General features: G+C 32.3%; 4 protein-coding genes across 10 annotated transcripts; 2 read left to right on the forward strand and 2 right to left on the reverse strand.

Moving 5' to 3' along the window:
- Positions 1-1,134: 1,134 nt before the first annotated feature.
- On the reverse strand, positions 1,135-9,838 carry LOC126655924 (APO protein 4, mitochondrial). 7 transcript variants are annotated; one of them, XM_050350305.2, is made up of 10 exons: positions 9,706-9,838; positions 8,913-9,007; positions 8,187-8,451; positions 6,814-8,015; positions 6,345-6,714; positions 6,186-6,255; positions 6,061-6,114; positions 5,866-5,967; positions 1,823-1,986; positions 1,135-1,464 (listed from the first exon to the last, which is right to left on the reverse strand). In XM_050350305.2, the coding sequence occupies exons 3-4, from the start codon at positions 8,438-8,440 to the stop codon at positions 7,292-7,294; spliced, it is 978 nt and encodes a 325-aa protein (XP_050206262.1). In that variant the 5' UTR covers positions 8,441-8,451; positions 8,913-9,007; positions 9,706-9,838; the 3' UTR covers positions 1,135-1,464; positions 1,823-1,986; positions 5,866-5,967; positions 6,061-6,114; positions 6,186-6,255; positions 6,345-6,714; positions 6,814-7,291. The 7 variants fall into 7 exon arrangements, with proteins under 7 accessions (XP_050206262.1, XP_050206258.1, XP_050206259.1 ...); XM_050350301.2 differs by having other exon boundaries at positions 1,135-1,710; XM_050350302.2 differs by adding an exon at positions 4,131-4,178 and having other exon boundaries at positions 1,135-1,986.
- Positions 9,839-12,030: 2,192 nt separating this feature from the next.
- LOC126656705 (uncharacterized) lies at positions 12,031-14,683 on the forward strand. The gene is made up of 4 exons (XM_050351312.2): positions 12,031-12,663; positions 12,777-13,350; positions 13,624-14,237; positions 14,432-14,683. The coding sequence occupies exons 1-4, from the start codon at positions 12,031-12,033 to the stop codon at positions 14,681-14,683; spliced, it is 2,073 nt and encodes a 690-aa protein (XP_050207269.2).
- Positions 14,684-18,399: 3,716 nt separating this feature from the next.
- On the reverse strand, positions 18,400-19,417 carry LOC130014804 (uncharacterized). The gene is made up of 4 exons (XM_056103734.1): positions 19,153-19,417; positions 18,958-19,044; positions 18,569-18,784; positions 18,400-18,450 (listed from the first exon to the last, which is right to left on the reverse strand). The coding sequence occupies exons 1-4, from the start codon at positions 19,213-19,215 to the stop codon at positions 18,400-18,402; spliced, it is 417 nt and encodes a 138-aa protein (XP_055959709.1). The 5' UTR covers positions 19,216-19,417.
- A 768-nt stretch (positions 19,418-20,185) lies between these two features.
- LOC126656706 (uncharacterized) lies at positions 20,186-24,125 on the forward strand. The gene is made up of 5 exons (XM_056103735.1): positions 20,186-20,734; positions 20,839-20,925; positions 21,029-21,116; positions 22,315-22,387; positions 23,482-24,125. The coding sequence occupies exon 5, from the start codon at positions 23,484-23,486 to the stop codon at positions 24,123-24,125; it is 642 nt and encodes a 213-aa protein (XP_055959710.1). The 5' UTR covers positions 20,186-20,734; positions 20,839-20,925; positions 21,029-21,116; positions 22,315-22,387; positions 23,482-23,483.
- Positions 24,126-25,895: the final 1,770 nt, after the last annotated feature.

Below are 25,895 nucleotides of genomic sequence, written 5' to 3' on the forward strand. Positions count from 1 at the left end.
TAATGTTTCCTCATGGCCTTCTTTTTCATCAAACGAATGAATTATTTCATTGTTATCAAGAAACAAGATCAGACGATCTTCGGGTAGCTTTTCCTGCGCAGAAATTTCTCGTTTAAGATCGGAAAGTGTAGCATTATTTTCTATTTCAATGAAGAAGAGATTTCCTGTTATTATCTCTATAACCAGCTTCATCGTAAAATAGAAGGTTGTTCTTCCAAGTTTTTAGAGATAATTAATTATGTAGGCAATAGGCTAATATATATATATATCATGTGAAATTTGTTAACGTGTTTGATTCTGCTTATAGTTGTGAAACGCAATAGTTATGAATTTCATAATCCTAATTGAAATAGGATACATTTTGAGTATGTTACAAGGAAAATTTCTTCTTTTGGGATAAGTGAATATATATGCATCAACGAGTTAGCATAATACTAATTTCACATGTATTCTTATTTGAGAAATTTTAAGTAGACCGAGTCTACCACGTCATCCGTAGACTAAACCCCTCGCCATAAACACCTCATTACAATAATGACAATACTGTAATATCACTATTAAAGTTTTAACATATTTATTCCACAATTATAACAATATTGTCAATATTGTAATATCACCATTAAAATTTAAAAACATTTATTCCATAATTATACAATATTGCCATCATACTAAAACTGTATCCTATTTCAATTATCCCAAAAGAAGTAATTTTCCTTGTAACATACTAAAATTGTATCCTATTTCAATTAAGTCAACTATTTTACATTTTTTCTAAATAAACCCTAGCCGCACACTTGTTGTGGGAGGTGAATTTTGGCTAATAACAATAGGTGTGCAATCGAATTCAAAATTTTCTTGTGTTTTCCTTTAAAAAAACTGATTTATTTAGATATAAACTTCAATTTTGTTCTTTAGATTTATTAGAGGTCTATGGCTAACACAAAGGAGGCAATAACTTAATAACACAAAGACGATATGCAAATACAAGAACTAAAACATATTGATTATGATTTTATGTTAAATTAGAATTATCCTAAGTTGATTGAACATGTGACATTGCATTCAATCAATATACACTCTTATGCCACATTTAATCAATATACACATCATACATAATGATATAGAAATGTCGAATCAGCAGAAAAGCAAAATGAAATTTCTTAAATAAATAAGTTATAAAAATAGAAGTTCGAAATTCTAAAAGCATTTATATATATGAAACACGAAAACAAGATATCAAAATTGTACGACACAAATAATAAAAGCTCTACAGACTCCAATTTCCACAGTTGAACTTAGAAATTATAGGTCATGCAACCAACTTTGTTGGTATAGTAGCACCAGCCTTTAAGCACAGTTCCACCATTGCCGGAGCTTGTGAATGAAACTCCCTCTCTTCATTTAAAAGACAGGCCGCCCGCGCCACAGCGTCCTTTGGGGAACCAGATCATCAACCCCTGGATTCTGCCATAAGTGCGGTGGTCCGGGCGAAGCAAACATTTTAGAAAAACTACATCTATGAGCCTTATGTCCAAATGTTCCAACATGAACTTGGGAACAATGCTTGCAAATTTTCGCCGAATGAACTAATAATAGTTTTTCAACTCCTGATCTAAGTGTCTCCCAAGCACTCAAAAGTGCCATTAGCTAAAAACTTGATATCCTCGATTGATAATGCACCATTTTATCAAACTTAATATTATCTGTTCTCTTTATACCATAAAGTAAAATCTCCATCAGTAACTTTAGCACCCCCTACCCAACACAAATCAACAACTGCAGAAACACGATAATAATCATATCGTGTGTCGTGTTTTTTTACCTTGTTAAACATAGACTTAAGGCGAAATGTCTTCACTGGAACAAATACATCATATACAGTCGTTTTTCTCCATTCATTAGCCCGACATTGATCTTTCTCACCACGCCTATGGCCCCGACAAGTCTGAATCAAAGGACATTTTAACATCCACTTCAGGACAGTACCTGAAAATTTAAATTTGGATAAAATTAAGTACCGTGTACTTTCTTACACTAAGAGTCATTGTTATTTTATTTCACAGTACGTACATAATTGAGCGAAGGGTCATCATGGTCCATAAACTTGTTTATTAGAATCAATTAACTCATGTTAAACTATTTTAATCAATTAAGGATAATACTCTCTATTTTTAGGTCAATTAAATCTCAAATTGTACAAAATGAATGCATTCAGGGACCGTGATGATCCTTATTGACCTAAGATAAAAAAAAATTATCTCTTATCTACCTAAAAAATAAAGAGTATTGTCCATTAAAATAGTCACTTGACCATAACCACAGTAACCTTTTGACTTTTACTCATACATAATTCACACTAGTGGTGGTATCAAAGAAAAACAATAAAAGTTCATTTTGAACCTCAAACTTATAACAGATGATCAAAAAAGTAAAAGTTCATAGCTTAAAACAACAAATTTTAAAAAACAAAAAATTTAACTTGTCAATTTTTGATTAGTTACCCCTGTTGACCATCAAGACTGGCAGCAGGTTAACGTCAAATTAGGGTGTAGCCGACCTAAAACAGAATGGTTTTTTCCTAAAGCCCCTAACTTTGACTCTTTTGAACTTTATTCAAAATTATTGGGTCGAAATGAACCTTTGTTAGAATGAAACCATTTGACACTTCCCTGAAAATGATTAGAATGAAACCAAAGCGTCAAGAAAACCATTGAGGCATTATATCAAACAGCTCGAGTGTAAAAATGATTGAAAAAAACAATATAAACCATTAGAGAATGATAATTCTAGTGATTAAGAAACTTGCGGGTGAATAGAGTAGACGAGCAATAAATTGTAAGAAATTATTCAATTGAAAATGTAATGTTTGTTCAACAAAGTTCTTTTAGATATATTCCACCAGCACTATAATTTGAATCAAACACATATATCCTTGATTAAAAATCAGTTTTAATTCTTTTAACTCTAAATTTTTCTACATTAGTCCTTAAATTTTATTTCTTCAAAGACAGCTTAAAATAATTTAGAAATCTACTTCTAAGTAGTTGGGGCTAAGTTTACTAAGGAAGTATAACTTTTCGTAAGTAGTTTTTATTTTTCGATAGGTCCATTTTTTCATTCTATTTCCTGGTTGAGGGTTTGACTTCCTTGATTAAGGAAACAACTTCCTAAGAAAATCGAGGTAAATTTCACTTCCCTAGTTAGATCCATACAAAATACAATTATGTTTAGTTATAATTATTGAGAATGTTATTATTTGTAAATATCATTTTATCAAAAATAAAATGCAATTTCCCGAAAAGTTGGTAAGTAAACCAAGCAAAATAAATACTTATTTCCTGCATATTAATTTCCAGGATAAATAACTTTCTGGAAATTGTAGAGTTTTGAATCGACTGAGGCCTAAGTCTCTAAAAACAATTTATTTTGAACCTAATCTTTCAAAGACGTAACTAAGAAGCTACTCAGAAAACACTAGATTTATTTCTATTATTTTTAAACTTCCTCAATTTCTCATACTCGTGAAAGTATCCAGAGCTAGCAATATGGAGTAATTAAAAGGTTCTCTGTTTTTTAAAAAATAATTTTCAAATTCAATGTTTGATATTTAATTCCTTTAAGTGCTTGAAGAAACTTTTCACACATTTAATTGAAGTTTTTAAGATCACACTTAGACAATTAAAAGATCAATAATATAATTTAATAATCTTATTATTGGTTTTTTGACTACTCCGTGATCTAGATAAAACCAATTGGAATGAGGACAAATATTGTTCACCAATACTGAAAACTAAAACTCCAATCTTAATTATCAATCAATTATTAATCAATCTTTCAAGTTCCATTTTAGATATATAAAGAAAAGTGTACATCTTTTATCTTATGTCGATTAGTTTTTTTGTAATGTTTTGAGAGATTTTGATCTGATTTGTTGTCATCTCCCATGACTGTATGTAACCAAGGTATTTCTTCGTCATAAGAGAGGCTTATAAATAAAGTTCATGATATCATTCACATTGCCAAAAGAAATAGCTCATAGTAGTGCGCAATTCGTAGAATAATTATTATTTTTTATATAATTAAATTTATTTTTATATGACAAATTCAAGCTTCAAGAAATAGAAAATTACTTTTATTTATAATTTTGCAGTGGATTTTAGATGGTTATCGTAGCATTCCTGTTGAAATCACGAGAAAGAAACATCAACATTAGTTTAAATATTATAAATTGATCAATTATTGGATTTCCTTTTAAATATTTTAATTTTAATTTATTTTTATTATTTAAAAAATATGCAAAATTATTTATTTACTTTGTATCAAATTTATGTAATAAATTTGATTTGTGAAATAAAACAAAATACATAATATCATCCATATTATAAGAACACTATTTCTAATTTAAATGAGACAAATGTAATATAACAATTAATTCTAATAAAGATATAAGAAAGTTACTATGACACTATTATTTATACAGTTGGTGAAAATATTTGATGTTTAGCCAAATCTCAATATATGAATGACTTTAGAAAGAGTAATCTAAATATAGCAAATGTGAGGTGGAAGAGTAAAAATAAAAACAAAAAACAAAACAGCAAATGCTAAAATTAATAACCTGATAAACATGGAAATTAGATATCTTATTTTTGACCAATTAATGTGTATATAAATGCCAAATTTCATATCAAGAAAAACAAAACGAAATCAAAATTTAGTTAAAATAATAAAAGAGAGGGAAGTAATTAATTAATTGGAGAAGATGAAGGCAGGAGGATTATTTTGCATGTTACTGGTAATAAGTATGGTGGCTGTAGAAGCCAGAAATAAAGTAGTAATTAATCCTCCTGTTGATCCTTGCAACAATGTTGGACAAATGCATGATTGTGCTAACAATCCCCATGCAAGTCCTCCTGGAAAGAAATGCTCTTTTTTATGCAAGATTTGGAAAAATATTGGATAGCATTTTAATTTTTCTCTAATATATGTTTTAATTTTTCCCAAGCATGACAAAATATTTTGTTTTTGTATTACCCGAGTTTAGAATTCGAATTAGAATTTTTTTTTTTTTATCTTTGATGATAAATTTTTTTATTTTCTTTGATCGAATTCGAATTCTTTTATCTTTTTGTAATAAAATAAATGTATTTAGTCATTTAGTGCCTTACCAATGCTTTGCTTCCTCTCGTACTGTATATTAATGTATAAGAGCATGATGAAATAATAAAGTTTGCATGAGTCATGCACTTGCTTATGTGTGAAATCTATTTTTATCTAATTTATTTGATGTTTTATTACAATTTTTTTTTATTTAGACTATGTTAACCATGATATTCAATCATCATTAAAATGATGATAACAAAGTAATTAAGTTAATTAAAAATTTCACATTTAATGATATGATGAAATATCATTTACTTTATTCATGAATAACTTGTTAGACAATTTATAAAGTCAATGTCCAATCACAAACTTTTGGCTTAACTCTTAAGTACAATTTGACCCTTAAATTTATATTTGATGATAAAATTAATTTTTTTTATCAATTAGCCTCCTGAACTTGCCACTTTTATTGGTTAGATCAAATAAATGTTATCATCAACTTAATATAAATTAGTCAAAAATTAAATTAAAAAAAAACTTAGAAAACTTAATTAGAATACTTTTTTAAAAAATCTAATAGAAATATAATGGAACTAGATGGTGAAAAAGTGTTGGCGCTCTTTTGGCACGTGTCAATCACACACTGAACACCACCATCTTCAAAAATCTAATAAAACTGCATTACTTTCCAATTACCCTATGTTTCTAAATAAACCAACATAATCAATTAAAAGTTCAGATGCTTAGATTGCAGAAGTTTACCTGCAGTATGAATATAGGTGTAATCCAACCCGCGGGACGAGAGTAATACACTGACAACTTCTGGACTTTCATGCCTGATCATGAGACTGCCTGTTGAGATTGCTGAAACAATGTAGCTTTTAACATTCAGCTAACAACTAGATTATCTCTCATCAAAAAAAAAAACAACAACTAGATTATCTGATGAAGATTTACCTGCACGAGATTTCTGTTAAGGTCTCAATGGCAACATTCATGCTATGATGCTATCTAATACAGAATGAAGTAGTTTTCATTTATTCAAAACAAATGATTCAAAAAAAAATGCTCTAGTGTTGTACCTTATGACATAAAAGTTATCGTACAGTGGCAACTAAGGGTAGTAATGATTCTACCATCTTGTTACTGTTCCTGCACAAACACCCACCAAAGGAAGAACCAAAAAATATCATAAACACAAAATCAAAGATAATTCCATATGTGCAAGAAGTGGAATTTACCTCTTTGCGATCAGTTCCTCTTGCTTTCCTAGTAATCCAATAGCCTCCACCAGCTTTCCAAAATATAAGCAAGATTTCAATATCAGGTAATACCCCCAAAGATGAAAGGATGCGTCTTTCGTAAGTTCAGTACTATCCAGATCCGCTGACTCATAACCGGTATCTTGTATAAAAGAGTTCTTTTCAAAAGAATCAAAAGTCTGATCACATAACTCTGTTCATACTATGTTGTATTCTTAGATAATTCCATATGGACAAGAATCTTGTCTCCATGCCAAGAACTTTTCCAAGCACTAGTAGGACACACAAACCAAGAAAATTTTCTGAGTATGGACTTATAATCAAGCCGTCCGCAATTCCAAAAGACTCCCTGCATTAGTAGGCGTTTTCATTTGCAAAAGTTCAGCAGAATGTTGCTAGCATTCAGATACTAATAATTCCATAGGACAAAAGAAAAGGGAAGACTTACCTGTGCCTTTTCCGAGGCTTCTACTGCAACTTTTCTGTCAATACATTGTCACTTCCTGACTATAAACACTTATAATACTTTGATGCATCTTTAACTTTCCCCAGAGCCAGGGAACAACTTAAGTAAAAATTATCATAAGAAACAATAACGGGTCACAATTAAACACGAACAACACTTCAGCTCAGCCAACTCAAATTTAGGAAAACGAAAAGGATTCAAAAAAATCAAGTTAGAGCACTAGAACTGAGAGAGGTATAACTTTGAGTCAACCTACAACGTGTTGATAAGGCAACTCAATAGCGCCTTATAATCAAATTAGATGAGAAAAGAGCACATACTATAGTATACCACAGCATTTGATTATCAAGAAAAAGACAAGGTAGAATGACAATGCAAAATAACATTTACTCTACAGACTCCAACTCCAATTCCCTGAGTTGCATAAGTTGATTTCCAACCAATCTATCTTCTCCAAAAATCAAAGTGGTCCGGGCAAACCCTGAATTTTCATCATGCAAGCATACTTTGTTGGTATAGTAGCACCAGCCTTTGAGCACATGTCCACTATTGCTGGAGCATGTCCATAAAATTCTCTCCCTTCATTTAAAAGAACCAGCGGATCTTGAGGCCGCCGCCGCCACACCATCTTTTGCGGAACCAGATCATTAACTCCTGCTTTCTGCCAAAAGTGTGATCCACGCCAACTCTCATACTTAAATATCCCACATTGTCGAGCCTTATGTCCAGATGGTCCAACATGAATTTCTGAACAATACTTGCAAACTTTTGCCGGATAAACTAATAACAGTTTTTGAACTCCTAATCTAAGTATCTCCCATGTACTCAAAACTCCATTAGCTAGAAACTTGAGATTGTCAGGCGATAAATACTCAACTTTCTCAACACACCTTAAAACATTATCTGAACTCTTTACATCATATTGTAAATTCTCATCGGTTACATCAGCTCCCGCTTGCCTACACAGCTCAACAACTGCAGAAACACGATCATAATCAAATCTTTGATCATGTTTAATTACCTTTTGAAACATACTATTAAGGCGAAACGTCTCCACAGGAACGAGTATATCATTTAAACCACCAGTTATCCATTCATGAACCCGATTCTTCACACCACGCCTATGACCCCAGCAAGTCTGGATTAAATGACCTTTCTCACCAACATGCACTTCAGGACAGAACCTGAAAATTTAATCTTGCATAAAAATAAGAAATTGGAACTTGTTTATACTAATTAAAAGGCATTAGTTTATTTCACAATATATAATTAACATTTGATGGTATCAATTCTCTCATACCAATTATAAACCATCAAACACCAAAAATACACAGAAAAAGAATTAAGTTACTTACTTGCAAGCAACTACAGGAACCACTTGGATTAGAACAGATAGACTTTGAATAAGCGTCATTCTAGCCTTAAGGACATCATTAGCAACAGGAACCAAGTCTTTTACAGGATAGTCTTTAGCTCTATTTTCTATTCTTTTCAATATCATAGACCTCATCTTTTTCAAGTCTACTTTGGAGCTATAAAATCTGAAATTTGCAGTGTGGTCACGGAAATCTAACACAAGATTTTTCCATGATCTCTTGCTTAATGCCATTTGAAACTTCCCTGAACATGGGTAGAATGAAACCAGAGCATCATGAAAACCATGAGATATTAACTCAAACAGCTGGTAAGTGCGAAAATGATAAAAAAATATTAATCATCTGAGAAAGCTAATTCCTTTTTATTCAGAAACTTAATAGTCAGAGGACTAGATGAATGAACAATAACTTGTTTGTATGAGATAGAAACTAGAATATATGGAATATGAAATTCTAAGAGATGATCCAATTCAAGATGTGATGCTGACAAATTATTCATGCGTGAATATTCTCATTAAGACATTGACAATGTATAATAATCAGCAGTTTCATCTGAATGGGTCGGCAGGGTAAGTATATGTATATGTGTGTGAATTATATATAGGGGCGATTTTCACACTCCTCCTATTGATGTTTACAGTCAACTTTTATTTATATGGACATACTCTTTTTACTCCTTATCTCCTAATTTTTTGTTCAACAAACCTCTCTTCTTTAGATATATTCCACAACAGTGTAAATTCAGTCAAACACTTTTTGCCATATCCTTCTTCCAGATAAAACTTTGTCTGGCTATAAATCTGTTCAACAAAATCATACCCATTAAGTAAAAGAATACAAATTATAATACTTAGCATCAGTTTCAGACCCAAAAATCCATAAGCTGCTAGCATTAACAAGGTGGGCGTATAATTCATACCTCAAAAACATTAGAAAAAATAGGTAGCACCGACACGGACACGGGAAACAGGACACTTGGACATAGCGAAACGATGTTAGTTTAAAGTTTCCTATTTAAAATTGAAGTTTCGTGTCCGAAACGTCAAATGTCGAAAACGGGACACGTTAATTGAATGAAGTGTCTGTTCTACATAATGCAGGTACCACGGACACGGGCAAGGGAAAAGGTAACACTTGGACACATACACGGCGAAATGGTGTTATTTTTAGGTTTCCTGTGTAAAAAAAAGTTCCGTGACCGAAGTTTCCGAAACGGAACACGTTAATTGAAGTGTCCGTGCTAAGGATTAATACCGTGAAATCCTTATCAAATGGGAAAAACGATTTATTAACAGACCATACAGTTATTTCATGAATTTCAGGTACACCTACTCCAAATTCTCATCTAAGCATCAGAATTAAGAAATAGAACACAACAAATAAGAAACTGGCGCAAGTTCAACAGAATTGAAACAATTAGTTAATAATCTAATAATTTAATTATGAAAACTAAGATTAAGAAAGATACAAAACAATTAACACAATTGAAAACACATACCGGTTGAAAGAGCGAGCGGAGACAGAGATGGACAGCGTGCGGCGGCAGAGAGCGGCGGCTGCGGTGGCTTCGGCAATGATGGGTATTGGTTTGGACAATTCGCAGCTGAGATATGTGTACTCCATATTTATTAAATTAAGTATGTTTTAACCCGTAAAATTTATTTTTTCTACAAAGAAGTTCAAAAATTGTTAAAAAATCAATAGGGTTGTAAACGAATGAGCAACTCAGTGTTCGGCTCGATAAGAGCTCGATTCATATTCATTCGAATACTAAACAATCGAATTGGAGTTTGATTTTATATACATTTATTTAAATGAGCCGAATATTAATATAGCAATGTTCGACTTGTTTGTGCTCACCAACAGCTCGTAATTGAGTTTGTTTAGTTGTTCGTGAACGAGTATATATGCTCGAGTCAGAGTTCATAAACCCGCTTATATGAGCTCGATAAAAATTTCGCGAACTGATTCGTATGGAACCTCGATTACGAGTTTGCAAACTGACTCATATATGATATGAGCTCAACAAAGGCTCGCAAATCAGCTAGTATATAAGCTCGATTGCGAATCCGCGAACTAAATCGTTGTTAAATTAAGAGAAAATTAGGAATTTACCTAAAATAAGAAAATAATATGATAAAATACCTCAACGCGGAAAAGATATTGAAATTACCTCAAAAATATATTACTTTTGACTTTTTACTCTCCGCATCTTTTTATTTAGGAATTTACTCCTCCTATATAATGATTACCTTTCTCCCAGCTGACAAATTCACTCACAACAACGAGACTTCTTTTTCTCTCTCTTCAAATTTCTCTCTCTGAAAGCTCGTCTTCAAACTCGTCTTCAAGCTCTCGATTTCAAGTTCGCGATTTCAAGCTCTCAATTTCAAGTTCTCGATTTCAAGTTCACAATCTCAAATTCGCGATCTCAAGGTAAATAACTGTTTTTACCTATTTTTTTTTTAATTTTCAAAAAATAAATAAGCTGTTATCATTATAATATACGTATTATGATTATTATGATAATGTATTGATACTTTGGCGATAACTGGCTGAGAAGTAAAGTTTGATGTTATCATGCAAGTATATGTAATAAAACTTGTATCTGAATGTATTTATGATAATATGATGATATTGTGCTCATACCTTGATGATAACTGCCTGAGAATTAAAGTTAGATGTTATCATGTAATTATATGTAATAATACTTCTATCTGAATGTATTTGTGATAACATGATGATAATGTGCTCAAAAAGCTCCTATCTGAATGTATTTATGATAATATGATGATATTGTGCTCATACCTTGATGATAACTGCCTGAGAATTAAAGTTAGATGTTATCATGTAATTATATGTAATAATACTTCTATCTGAATGTATTTGTGATAACATGATGATAATGTGCTCAAAAAGCTCCTATCTGAATGTATTTTTCATAATATGATGATAATGTGCTGATACCTTGATGATAACTGCCTGAGAATTAAAGTTAGATGTTATCATGTAATTATATGTAATAATACTTCTATCTGAATGTATTTGTGATAACATGATGATAATGTGCTCAAAAAGCTCCTATCTGAATGTATTTATGATAATATGATGATAATGTGCTGATACCTTGATGATAACTGCTGTATAATTACACTGAGCTGTTATCATGTAAGTATATGTAAAAAAATGATGATAATGTTCTCAAAGCTTCTATCTGAACTTATCTATGATAACACGATTATAATATGATGATAACTGCATGAGAATTGGAGTGAGATATGATGACAATATGATAATATTATGATAATCTGATGATACCTTGGTGATAACTGCTTTAGACTCAGCTTATCATATTCTTATCATATATTTATCATAAAGAATATGTGTTAAAATATTATGATGATAATATGATGATAATCTGCTGATAGAATACATTGGTGATAACTGCTTTAGCTAGATGATAAAAGAGTATGATTATCATATTCTTATCATACATTGGTGATAACTGCTACAATGAGTTGTTATCATGGAAGTATATGTAATATAACTTGTATCTTAAGTTATTTGTGATGATATAGTAATCTGATGATACCTTGGTGATAACTGCTTTAGACTCAGCTTATCATATTCTTATCATATATTTATCATAAAAGAATATGTGTTAAAATATTATGATGATAATATGATGATAATTTGCTGATAATCTGCTGATAGATTACCTTGGTGATAACTGCTTTATCTTGATGATAAAAAAAAGTATGATTATCATATTATTATCATATATTTATCATAAGCTAATCATATTTTTTATAACATGCAGAAAATGGAAAATATTCAAGTCTTAATGCAACATAATGGACAATGGAATGAGGAAGGCAGATTTATTGACTTCCAACTAACAGGACTTTTATTGGAAATGGACTGCACATTCAAAGATTTTTATGAAATAGTATATCAACGTTTGCTTCTACAAGATAGTGCAGTACAGTTAGATATAAAATTTCTGATACGTGACAATTATCCTCCAATGAAAATTGAAGACGAAGGAAGTCTCAGATTCTATTCAGAGTTAAAGAAGAATGAAAATAATTTCACAAAATATCCAATTTGTGTTGTTATTAATAAAATAGAATCTAGGCAGTTAATGGAGTCATCATCATCATCAGCTGCAAACAAAGAAAACAGTTCAAGTTTTGTTTATGAAGACAATACATCACTGCTCTATGATCAGTCATATGGATCAAAAGAAATATCTAACACAACTATGGATATGATTGAATATGCAAACCTCCTATGCGACCTTCAAGAAAATCTTCCAGAACATGATTTTGAAGAAGATATTGCTCCAAACATACAAGTAAATCAGAAAATAGAAGAAGGAGGGATATTCATAGACAAAGAGACACTAATAACAGATATGAGTCTGTATGGATTAGCAGACCATTTTCAATACAAGGTAATATTATATTATATCCTTTTATTTTAATCTTTTTTTTTAAATACAATAATCTGTTTATCTTTTCTATTATCATATCACTAATTATCATACACATATCATAAATGATACAGGTTGTAAAATCCTGCACAAGACAGTACCGGTTAAAATGCATCGATGATTATTGTGAATGGAAATTTTATGCATCAAGAATTGGACATACCAAAATGTTTCAAGTGCGAACATTCAGTAATAGTCATACATGTTCATTGGAGGTTAGAATGGGGGAAAACAAATATGTCAGCTCAAGAACAATAGCAAAAATCATAAAACCAAATTTGTTGGATGTCAAGACAATTTATACACCTAATGACATAATCAGAGATATGAGAAATGATTATCGCATTAAGTTGGATTACTGGAAGGCTTGGAAATGTAGAGAAATAGCAATGGAGCTTCTAAGAGGAAAACCAGAAAATTCATTTGCTCAACTACCAAGATACTTTTACATGATACAGCAAACAAATCCAGGTTCAGTTGTAATGTTGAAAAAAGATGAGAATAATTCATTTCTCTATGCTTTCATGTCACTGAAGGCATCAATAAGTGGATGGAATCACTGTATTCCTATTATGATTGTGGATGGAACCTTTTTGAAAGGACCATATGGAGGTACTCTTTTTTCAGCTTCAACGCATGACGCAGCTGGTAAGCAAATAATACTTATAATCAAATTATTCATGACTTTATCATTACATTATCATAATTGTTTCATCCTATAATCTTCTGATGATAATAGAATTAGATAGGATTATCATAATATTATCACGGTATATTTACATTATCACAAAATTATCATCTACTTATCATAGCATTATCATTATCATAATATTATCATATCATTATCATAATATTGGAATAGCATTATCATTATCTTATTTTATTACATATATTAATTTAATATCATATTATATATTGCAGAAAAAATATTCCCCCTTGCATTTGCAGTTACTGATTCAGAAAATGATGCATCATGGAATTGGTTTTTCACTAACATCAAATCTGTGTTTGGTGTAAGAGAGGAAATGTGTATAATTTCAGACAGACACGACAGCATAAAAAAAACAATAGAGAGTGTTTTTGAAGGAGAAGTTCAACATGACATTTGCATTTTTCATTTACTGAATAATGTGAAATACAAATTCAAGAAACAGCACAAGAAAATTAAAGATCTCTTCATGGCAGCTGCAAGATCTTATACAAAAACAGAGTTCAAAATACATATGGACGAACTACACAAGATCAGTCCAAAACTTACAGAATATCTCATTGGGGTTGGATTGAAAAAGTGGGCAGTATCACATTCTGTGAACAAAAGGTACAATATTTTGACATCTAATACAGCAGAGTCATTTAATGCAGCAGTTAACAGAGCAAGAGAACTACCAGTTACAATGCTTATGGAATACTTAAGGAACTTGGTTCAAAGATGGAGCTGCAAAAACAAAAATCTTGCTAAAGGAACTTTCACAAAGTTGTCAACTAAATATGAAACTATTCTCAGGGAAAACTACTTAGAATCAATGGAACTCAAGGTAAATCATAAATTAGCTTAAATTCTTCGTTATCATCTTAATATCATAATATCATAAACATTATCATCTGACTATCCAAAGCTTATCATCTGACTATCCAAAGCTTATCATCTGACTATCATAAACTTATCATCTGACTATCATAACATTATCATTGATTTATCATATGTTGAATTTTATCTTCTGGTCATCAGGTTGATGGAACTTCAGATGAATACATATTCAGTGTGATTGACTTGGGAAGTACTTTTACTGTTAACATGAAGGATAGGACTTGCACATGCAACAAATTTCAAGTAGATATGCTTCCTTGTAGGCATGCTTCTGCTGTATGCTATGACAAGCATCAAGACCCACATGAATACTGCTCAAATTACTTCACAAATGAAAAGATGCTTGCTACATATGAAGAAGTTGTATACCCTGTAAATAAAGAAGACACATGAGATATACCTACTGAAGTAGAAAATTATATTGTCTTACCTCCTGTTGGCAGAATTAAAGCAGGAAGGCCAAAGAAGAGAAGAATAAAAGGAGTAGTAGAACATCAGACACAGAACAGGTGTACAAGGTGTACAACTTATGGACATAATCGTAAAACTTGTAGGAATATGCCAAAAAAGAAATAGAACTGCTATTATGTAAAGATTTGAACTGCTATTATGTAATTGAAATATTCCATTTCATTTTTTCATTTAATAAAATTTTAACAATTCAAAAATTATTATCATACACTTTTCATTTGTAAAATTGTTTGGAGTAGTAATCTGTAAGAAAATCTTACAATTATCATAATAATAAATGATGAATATTCTGATTATCATATACTTGTCATTTAATTATCATACACTTATCATGAATTTGGAATAATAATCTGTCAAAAGTTTTAAAAATATGTTATCATATGCTTATCATATGTTATCATATGCTTATCATATTATAATATACTTTTAAAAAATATGTTAGCATATCCTTATCATGTTAATATCATGAACTTATCATACACTTACTCATGTTAATATCATATAATTCTCACATGATTATCATAAACTTTTTATTTGATTGTCATACTGATTATCGTACACTTATCATAAATTATTATCATACACTTTTCATTTGTAAAATTGTTTGGAGTAGTAATCTGTAAGAAAATCTTACAATTATCATAATAATAAATGATGAATATTCTGATTATCATATACTTGTCATTTAATTATCATACACTTATCATGAATTTGGAATAATAATCTGTCAAAAGTTTTAAAAATATGTTATCATATGCTTATCATATGTTATCATATGCTTATCATATTATCATACACTTATCATGAATTTGGAATAATAATCTGTCAAAAGTTTTAAAAATATGTTAGCATATCCTTATCATGAACTTATCATACACTTATCATGTTAATATCATGAACTTATCATACACTTACTCATGTTAATATCATATAATTCTCACATGATTATCATAAACTTTTCATTTGATTGTCATACTGATTATCATACACTTATCATAAATTATCATATACTTATCATTTAGTTATCATTTTAGTTATACTTCCATAATTATATATCAGAAATTTAAACAAAAAATTAATTGACATAATACCATCAGCAACATTCAAAAGTCATTATAATAAACAAACTATCTTGTTTTGCTAACATACATGAAAGATTAACATTAAAAAAATATTCAATATGAAGACAATCCTGAATACTCTTCACTTCATTCAAATCTCTTGTATCACATCCTTAGCATATAGTAATCTGTAAAAACAATAATTACAGGTTCAAATATACTAATTATAATATATGCTGTACTTCATATTATCATATAACTATCATGAAAGTAGTCATATAAGAGAAATATAATTATCATACACTTATCATATCATAATAAAATCAAATCCTTCCTTAATAGTATTTACAAAAAAAAAAATTGTCAAACATTACTAAAACTGTAAAAACAAATCAACAAATGTACAACAAAAACAAAAATTACAATTCAATCAGATACATAACCACTCTTGTTCTTCCACCTACCATACATGAAAAGATTAACTGCATATCTGTTACGTATTTGTTTAATACGAAGAGCCTTCGGAATACGCTTCCCTTCAATCAAATATTCGGCAAAAGCAGTAGCATACACACCACAATCTCTGCATGTATTTTAAAACACAATATAAGTATCTAATTAAACTTAATAAATAAAAAACAAAACAGAACTTAAAAATCAAAGAATCTTACGAATTTTCTTGAACAGGCAAATGGATCAGTTGTTTTCTTGCCAACATAATAAACTGAGTTGAAGTTGATATCAGTACGATCGTAAAATCCAACATAGTTCAAAATTAATGGCAGTAACGTTGAATATGCAGTCATAGCTTCGCGTACAGGCTCATCATATAGCAGATTCCTAGAAGAATTATACACATAGAAGCATCTTTCATCAAAACTCAGCTTGGCAAGAATAAAATGATCTTTAAATTCGCCATCAATTTTAAGATGAACTGAAAAAAGTATGAACTTCAGATCGCCCCATGCCCTCTTATAAAGTCCATCCTCTCCAATTATAAAATTATATATTGCATCAAACTGAGGCAGATCAGTGACATTTTGATTCTCGAGGTAGAGTCGATACCCATTCTGCACATACTGATCAAACCAATTTCCACAAACACTATAGCTGTTGTTCAGGAAAATACACTTCTTTCGCAGGTACGTAAACAGACAATCAATATGCTGAAACAGAAAAACAAACAAACAAATTGAATATAAAGATAATTATAACAATACCATAAAACTAAATAACAGTACATATTTCTTAACATGATATTATCATAAACCTATAAGTAATATTATCATAAACTTATCATAAAACAGAAGTATATTAACAATAAAATCACAAAAAATATTTAGTATCATAACCTTATCACCATATTATCAATAAACATAATAATGGTTGGATTCACCAAATATATTACATTATCATAACCCAATTACAACATTATCATGATATTATCATAAACTTATCATAAAACAGAAGTATGATAACATTAAAAATAAAATCACAAAAATATTTAGTATCAGAACATTATCATCATATTATCAAATAAACATAATAATGATTGAATTCACCAAATATATTACATTATCATAACCCAATCATAAAATTATCATGTAGTTATCAAATATATACAAATAATAATAAGTTGAATAAATGTTACTTACACTCGATTCCAAATAACCACCAGGTGTATTCAAAATATGGAAGAAATCTTTTATAGTAATTTCCTCTCCACCAAGCCTAAATCCTGGGCGTAATATCTTTTCTCTTGGATAGTAAATTCCATTGCTGGAAAATACAAAGTTAGTATTTAAAGCAATTAAACAAATCAAAAACATGATAACAAAAAAACTTACGTTGGATGTTTTCTCCTATACGTGTTAGTTTCAATCCAGTCATTAAACTCAGAAAGCCAAAATTGGTTGCACATATCATGAACACTTTCCATCAACAAAGGACAATGATTTGTAAAAGTGATCCCCATTGATTTAACTTTATCTGCCGAGTCTAAATTCCTTATTCGCTCAATCAATGCAAATTTAGCCGGTACATCAACCTGAACTGCTTTCCTTTTAAAAACAAGCTGTTACAATAAAACAGTAATAAATTATAAATAAAATAAATAAAAAGAATGCCATAATTAAATAGTTGTAATAAAATAAAATATATTACTTTTGGTCTACTTTTTCCAACAGGAACTGTGTCGTCATTTTTATCTGCAATTTTAGGTGAAACAGGCTTTACAGCTAAAACAACCGATTCATTCAACTTTTCCTACATAAAATAACAGAACACACAGTAAAAACACAACTTAACAAAAACAAAAACAAACTAACAAAACTAAGTTCATTTTATAAATACCTCAGTTGGAATATAAACAGACAACGAAGCAACAATATTTGATACATCTGACTCCGCAGCAGCAAGATCAGCTATCTCATCAGATTCATTTACCTTCTCTAAATGAATCTTATTAGAAGGAACAGCCAAATCAACCTTTTCAGAATTAGCATCAACTGGAGTTAGCAAAAACTCATCGCTACAAACATCAGCAAGCTTGTCAACTTCATCTTGCACCAATTGATCTCACATAGTTGGTTTAGGAGTATCAACTTCAGAAGCATCCTTATTGACATTCTGTAAAATCACAAAAATATAATTATCATCATATTATCATCATATTATCAGCATATTATTATATCAAATAAAACAGTCATAATAAACATTATCAGAAATTTATATAACATGATTATACCTCAGTACAAGAATCTTTTAATCCCACTTCAATTCCTCTACCAACTAAATCAAAGCCGGATTGATCACCAACTTCATCAAAATAACCATCTTGTTCCACAAACAATTCAAATCCAGGTTGTTTTCCATAAACCTTCCTCACACCTCTACTACACGTAGGAATAGACACAACATCGCCAGAAACAGGTGTGACTACATCATTAACCTCAGAATCAATCTGTACATAGACATAATTTATCAAAAATATTGAACAAATATAATAATATTATCATCATATTATCAACACATTATATTATCATACATTTATCATCTAAAATAATCTTGTATGATAATATATTATCATATTATCATCATATTATCATCACATTATATGTCCATATAAAAAATTACCTTCGCACTCTCTAATGCAGAAACGTGCTCTTCATTCAATTTATCATCAGCAGCAGGTTTGATCTGATCATTACCCTCAGCATCAATCTATTAAACAGAAATTTTATTGCAACGTCAAACAAACAGCAGCATCATAATAATAACAATAACACTAAAACGAATATTAAAAACACAAGATTAAAATAAAAAATTTACAATTCTGCTCTCTAGTACAGCAACATGATCAGTGTTGGCTTGATCATCAGCAACAGGTTGCATATGATAATTAACATCTGCATCAATCTGAAAAACAGACACATAATAGCAAAAAGATCAAGCTAACAAACATTATCATCATAATATCATGAAAAAACCATACACTTATCATATATTTAACATAAACTAAAGTAACAGAAAAATAAAAAAATAAATATACCTTTTCAATCTCAAAATCAGAAACATGCTCAGCATTGTATTTAACAATAGTCTGTAATCAGAGACAAAACAATAAAAATATTAATCAAACAAACATTATTATCATATTATCATGGTATTATCATAAAACTTATTAACACTATAAGTCATTATCATTATATTATCATGACATTATCATTATATTATCATGATATTATCATGTTATTATCATGATATTATCATGATAATATAATGCAATCTCAAAATCAGAAACATGCTAAGCATTGGATTTAACAATAGTCTGTAATCAGAAACAAAAAAAAAAATCAAACAAACATTATCATCATATTATCATGGTATTATCATAATCATATTATCATAAACTTATTAACACTACAAAGACATTATCATTATATTATCATGATATTATCATGTAATTATCAGATATTATCATGTTATTATCAAATATTATAATGATAATATACTGATAAAATAATGAAAAAACATAAAATTTACCTTTCCACTCTCTGAATAATAAACTTTCTGCACATTCTCACTTTCATGTTCGATGTATTCATCAGAAGAAGTATCAATGTTACTCTCATCACCATAATCTTTCTCATTTCTAATAGGATACTCAACAGACTCCTCATTTTCAAACTTGTCCTCAGCAGACTCCTCATTTTTACTCTCTTCCTCAGCCATTTTAGTCACATCTTCAGCAGGTTTATCATTTTTAACCTCTTCCTCAGCCAATGTAGTCACATCCTCAGCCAATGTAGTCACATCCTCAGCCAATGTAGTCACATCCTCAGCTGTAATATCCCGTAAAAAATTTGAAGTTTATTTTATAAATTCTCGGTATTAAATTGTGTCGTTTTCGGTTTAGAATTTAGTTTAGTAGTTTTATTTGAATTGGGTTGATTGAAGTCCGGGTTTGGGGTGTGGTTCAACCAGAAATTGGTTGAACCAGGTCTCGTTGAACCAAGGTCTCAAACGAGACTTGATTCTCGTTCGAGACCAAGGTCTCAAACGAGACAGCTTCAGAATCGTGGTAAGGCAAGATTCTGAAGCCTTATTTTCCGCAAAAATCCCCCCAAATCTCCAACTGAAACCACCACGATTTAAATCCTTTTTGTTTCTGATTTATTCACAAACCATAGATGTTCTCTTCCTCTAAAAAAATCTTCATGAAATCTTTCGTCAAATTTTCTGCGTAGTTCAGTGAGTTTTCAAGCTTTAAAATTCTGTTTTGGATACTTATAAACGGCACCTTCGTTCATCACTGATTACTCCTTCGTTTCAGATCCAAATTCACTTCCGTTTGATTCCTGAGATTGTAGATTCATTCCTCTACGATCCGACATATTATTCTCGAAGAACGGTACGTTATTTATCCTGTATCAGTCGCCGCCGTTTTATCGTTTTTAAGTTATTTTCTTTTTTTGAATCTAAAACGACACTTTCGAAATTCAATTCGTTCCACAGCCGTTTGAAGATCGAAATCAGTTTCGTTTATTTCCCGTAATAGTAGACTCATTAATCTTCGAGACCGAGTTTCGTTTTCGTAAAACGGTACGTTATCTTTTCCGTATCAATCGCCGCCGTTTTACCGTGTTTGTATAATTTTCTGTTTTGAGTTCTAAATCGATCTCTCCGTATTTTGATTCGTTCGTAGCCGTTTCTCGATCGAAATCAGTTCCGTTTGGTTCCCGTGGAAGTAGACTCATTACTCTACAACTTTGCTTTTCGTCTCTCACCAATCGGTATGTAATTCACCTCGTATCGCTGCCATCGTTTCTTCGCGTGTTAGAGTTATGATTTTCTTTTTATTATTGAGTTACTGCCGTGTTATTTAATTCCTTTGTTTATAATTTTTCTTGTTTAGTGAAGTTAGTTAATTGTATTAATTGATTTGTTAAGAAGTTATAAGGATTTGTAAATGTAAAGACTTGATGATTTGGTTTTATTTTTTGGCTAGAAGTTGAGTTCGTAATGTTGCTGTAACTTGGGTTTTTGAGATTGCATTGAATAGGTAGAAGACAATGATGTGTCTTGTGTTCATTTGCTGTTTTAGGTTTCTTATTGGTTAAAGGTTCTTTTAGGTCATTGATTATTTATGCTTAAAATATATTGATTCCTTAACTTAATTATTAACTGTTTTATAATTGATTTTTATTTTTATTTTCAAAATTTGTCTCGACTATTACTCGGAGATTTAATTATTAATTATAATTTTAAAATTTCTTTGGGTACTAATATTTTTAAATTTAAATTAATATTAATTTTATTATGGTTATATGAGATTGTATATATTGACTATATTAAATAAGAATTGGGAATTTTATTTAATTTGAAAAATTTTTCAAATTCATTATATTATTTTTAAGACCTAAAAATATTATTTGAGTATTTAAAAATTAAGTTAATAAATTTTTATTTATTTATTTTATTTTATTTAATTGATAATTTGATATTTTTGGCTTAGAATGTCTTTGTAATTAAAGTTATATTTTGCTTTGTTTGTTATTTAATTAATTGAGATAATTGCCGGTAATATTTAATTACTTGAGTTTCAAGCTATTGAGTTCTATTTTGATATTAATTAATATTTTATTTAATATTAATTATAAACTGTGGTTTATAAACTCTGGAATATTAGTTGGGTCGGTTTGGACTTGGATCACCGACATGTGGTTTTAGCTTGGTAGTTTTTGAAAAGCTCGGCTAACCCACTATTTGAGGAATTGATTTTATTTATCAATTAAATATTGTTTTAATGATATTTTCGGATTGGATTTAAGTGAGAACTCAATAGTCTTGAATAAATTACGGCATTACAATTTATTGAGAATTGTGTGTCTCTGTGATTTATCTGGTTATTTAATTGTGCTAGTCCTACGTGGTGTCTAGTGATCTTAGAGTTAGGGGGTCGTACGGATATTAACCTATTTATTATTTTAGACCCGTCGACTGCTCGTGCTTCGGAGTCTACGCAGGGTTAGCTGTTTGCCAAGATCACGTGGATAAGCAAGCAGTGAGTTTGTAGTGCTATTTACCGCTTTATTAAGTACCGCATCGTATTTTAATATTATAAATGTTTGTGAACTGTTTTTACGGATTATGGATCTGGATTGAAACGAGCTACTCGATAGGCTTATATCGAGACTGTGTGCACCGGTAAGTACTCTGGGAAACGGCAGACTAAAGTCTTGCTTACGCTGGTATATTTATATGACGAGGATTTGTTCCCGTCCACTCTGGGTTTATCGGTATGCTATGTCATACTTACGCTGGGATCATTTCAATACTGTTTTCCATAATCATATTATATTAGTATAAAAATGTTTTGATTTAAGGGTTTTAAACTTAATAAATGTAAATAGTATTGCGAACTCATCTCAGTATATCTGACCCCGTTGTTTTCCCAAATTTTCCAGGTTTATGATTTGAAAGCTGGTCCACTCCGATTCTTTTGATTCCTCGGAGGTTTTTATGTTATTAAACTAGTTTCTATTTTTCGAACTCTTAGACCGCAGTAGAACTAGTTATTTATTTCATTGGATTATTATACTTTGGGATTATCGATTTGCTCGATTATTTATTGGCATGTTCACCCCGGATTATTTATTTTTATATATAAGGCATGCTGTTAAACTTTCCAGATATTTAAGTTATTTATATTGTTTATTGTTTTTCCGCAAGGCTTGCTACGGGTTTTGGTACGACCATACCCATACCCTAGCGCCGGTCACGATCCACGAAATTGGGTCGTGACAAAGTTGGTATCAGAGCTTTAGTTTCGAACTAAGGCCAAATTTTTGCATGTTATGTGTTTATCGCTTTAAGGCATGTTAAGTGTTATAGTTGTGTCATAGGATCTACTGCGGAATTAGGATTCAAGTTTTGTCTTTTGAAACGTCATCTTTTGTTTTTAAAACTTCTACCTTCACCTTTAGGGATGTTTGAGTCGGTCTTATGTTTTACTAATGTTTTACTTGCAAAATTTTTGCTTTACTCTGGAATGTTTGTGTTACTATTCTGGATAAATTGTTAATTTTTGAGCTGTTTAATTATACTCTGGGTGTTGCCAAGTGGGCATTATTTGAGAATTGTTTGTTTCATTCTTAGGAATGAATACTCGTAGGCGTGCTGCAGCTCAGGCTGAGGCTGAAGCTGATGACGCTATGTCGATTGAGGTCGACCAACATGAACCAGAGGTTCAAGTTGGCAGGGGACGTGCAGGTGGAGTTCCGGCCGGTAGAGGCCGAGCTGGCAGAGGTCGGGGTGGCAGAGGTCAGGCTGCTGGAGGTAGAGGTAGGGGACGTGGTGGTGCAGGCGTTCAGGCACCAGGTGTACCACAAGCTCCTATCGATCCATTTGACTTCACGACGTTTTTGGCTGGGATCACTGCACTCCAGAATAATCAAGTGCAACTGCAGGCGGGACAGATCGCCATGCAGAACCAGTATGCTATGCTGGGACAGATTGTGCAGCAACAGGTACCACAGGCTGGTGGTGTTGCGGTTGGTGGTGCTGGAATCACCGACAGAGACTTGGTGTTGGCTTATCTGAGGCTGAAGCCGACTGAGTTTGCGGGCGACGGCGACGCCCTAGATTTTCTGGAGGAGGTTGAGCGGAATGCTCAGAGACTTCAGGCTTCTGAGAGACAGACTGTTATGCTAGTGGAGATGTCCTTGAAGGTGCTGCAAATGACTGGTTTCGCAGGGAAATTCGCGCAGTTATGGCTACTATTACATGGGCGGACTTTGTGACAGAATTCAAGGAATTTTATCTACCTTTCTCAGTGACAGAGGGTTTCAGAGACAGACTGCTGGTTCTGAGGAGAGGAGACAGATCAGTACATGAGTACACTACTGAGTTTGTGAGACTGAGTCGCTTTGCCCCAGATCTGCAGACTGAACAGCAGAGGGTGAACGACAGATACGTAAAGGGTCTGGGTGCTGACTTTATTAGTCTTCTGACTGAGACGACCAAGGAATTTTCTGCTGTAGTGGACAGTGCCCGTCGGATGGAGGCAAATTTACTGCACTTTGGGAAAATGACTGAGACGAAGAAGGCGAGCGGTGGTTTTCAGAGTAGTGGGCAGCAGGGTGGTAGCAGCAGCTATCAGCACAAGCCTTCCCAGTACAAGAGTCAGAAAGGGGGTGTTCGGAAAGGGTATCAGCCGTATTCTCACAGTTCTGGTTACAGTGGGAGTAGCCGTGGATCTGGTCGCGGTTACAGTGGTACCTCTAGCGTCCCGTTTTGTCAGAACTGCAGGCGCAGACATTCGGGACAGTGCACAATGGCACCAGGTAGTTGCTATGCTTGTGGCCAGCATGGTCACTTTGCTAGGGAGTGTCCGTCATCTGGACAACAGATGTCGTCGGCTAGTGTTGCTCAGCCGTTCTTTCAGCAGCAGAGACCTGTTTTCACTCCTTCGGCAGGGTACTCTCAGCCTGCCGCTTCGTTTGGTGGCCAGCGGGGCCGTGGTTCAGGAGGGCGTGGTTTTGGTGGCCGTGGGAATGGTGGTAGAGGCTCGGGTAGTTACAGTTCTTCTCAGGCACCGCAACAAGGACAGAGTCAGGCCAGAGTATTTGCTCTGACTCCTCAGGATGCTCGTGCATCAAACGCCGTGGTGCAAGGTACTATTCCCATTTCATTTGTAGATGCCTTGGTCTTATTTGATGCGGGTGCAACACACTCTTTTGTTTCTTCAAGTTTTGCTGCTAAGTTGGGTGTGACACCATCTAGGTTGTTAGAGCCTTTATCTGTATCTACGCCCTTGTCTGATTGTGTTATGGTGGACGTGGTCTATCCGTCTTGTTCTGTGGTTATACATGGTAGGGATCTTAGTGCTGATTTGATTATGCTTGACGTGTTATCTTTTGATGTCATCTTGGGGATGGATTGGCTTTCACGCCATTTTGCTTCTATCGACTGTCGAGGGAAGTCGGTATTGTTTGGGATTCCTGGTGATATGCCTTTTTCTTTCCAAGGAGAGAAGGCGGATACACCTAAGAATCTAATTTCGGCAATCAAGGCCAAGCGTATGATGGGCAAGGGTTGCCAGGCTTTCTTAGCGGTGGTTCGTGATTTAGAGGGCGACAGTGGTGACGTGCATAGTGTTGCGATAGTGAATGAGTTCACTGATGTGTTTCCAGAGGAGTTGCCTGGATTACCACCTGATCGTGACATTGAGTTCTGTATCGATGTTGCTCCGGGAACAGCTCCTATTTCGATACCTCCGTATCGGATGGCTCCTGCAGAGCTGAAAGAGCTGAAGGAACAGTTACAAGAATTGCTTGATAGTGGTTTTATCAGACCGAGTACTTCTCCGTGGGGTGCTCCTGTGTTGTTTGTCAAGAAGAAGGATGGGTCATTTCGGCTATGTATTGACTACAGACAGCTGAACAAGGTTACTATCAAGAACATATATCCTCTTCCTCGTATTGATGATTTGTTCGACCAGTTGGAGGGTGCTAAGTGCTTTTCGAAGATTGATTTGAGATCCGGGTATCATCAACTTCGGATTCGAGACG

The sequence above is a fragment of the Mercurialis annua genome, linkage group LG7 (genome assembly GCF_937616625.2).
Source record: "Mercurialis annua linkage group LG7, ddMerAnnu1.2, whole genome shotgun sequence".
Classification (NCBI taxonomy): Eukaryota; Viridiplantae; Streptophyta; class Magnoliopsida; order Malpighiales; family Euphorbiaceae; genus Mercurialis; species Mercurialis annua.

Excerpts from the sequence above, each read along its gene's own strand:
- LOC126656706 (XM_056103735.1), top strand. The coding sequence starts at position 23,484 with ATGAATACTCGTAGGCGTGCTGCAGCTCAGGCTGAGGCTGAAGCTGAT.
- LOC126655924 (XM_050350298.2), bottom strand. The coding sequence starts at position 8,440 with ATGGCATTAAGCAAGAGATCATGGAAAAATCTTGTGTTAGATTTCCGT. Across the intron at positions 8,016-8,186 it reads GTTCCTGTAGTTGCTTGCAA|GTTCTGTCCTGAAGTGCATG; the intron begins GTAAGTAACTTA and ends TTAAATTTTCAG.
- LOC126656705 (XM_050351312.2), top strand. The coding sequence starts at position 12,031 with ATGGAAAATATTCAAGTCTTAATGCAACATAATGGACAATGGAATGAG. Across the intron at positions 12,664-12,776 it reads CAGACCATTTTCAATACAAG|GTTGTAAAATCCTGCACAAG; the intron begins GTAATATTATAT and ends TAAATGATACAG. Across the intron at positions 13,351-13,623 it reads TTCAACGCATGACGCAGCTG|AAAAAATATTCCCCCTTGCA; the intron begins GTAAGCAAATAA and ends TATATATTGCAG.
- LOC130014804 (XM_056103734.1), bottom strand. The coding sequence starts at position 19,215 with ATGCAACCTGTTGCTGATGATCAAGCCAACACTGATCATGTTGCTGTA. Across the intron at positions 19,045-19,152 it reads CTGTACTAGAGAGCAGAATT|ATTGATGCTGAGGGTAATGA; the intron begins GTAAATTTTTTA and ends TCTGTTTAATAG. Across the intron at positions 18,451-18,568 it reads TAAAAGATTCTTGTACTGAG|AATGTCAATAAGGATGCTTC; the intron begins GTATAATCATGT and ends GTGATTTTACAG.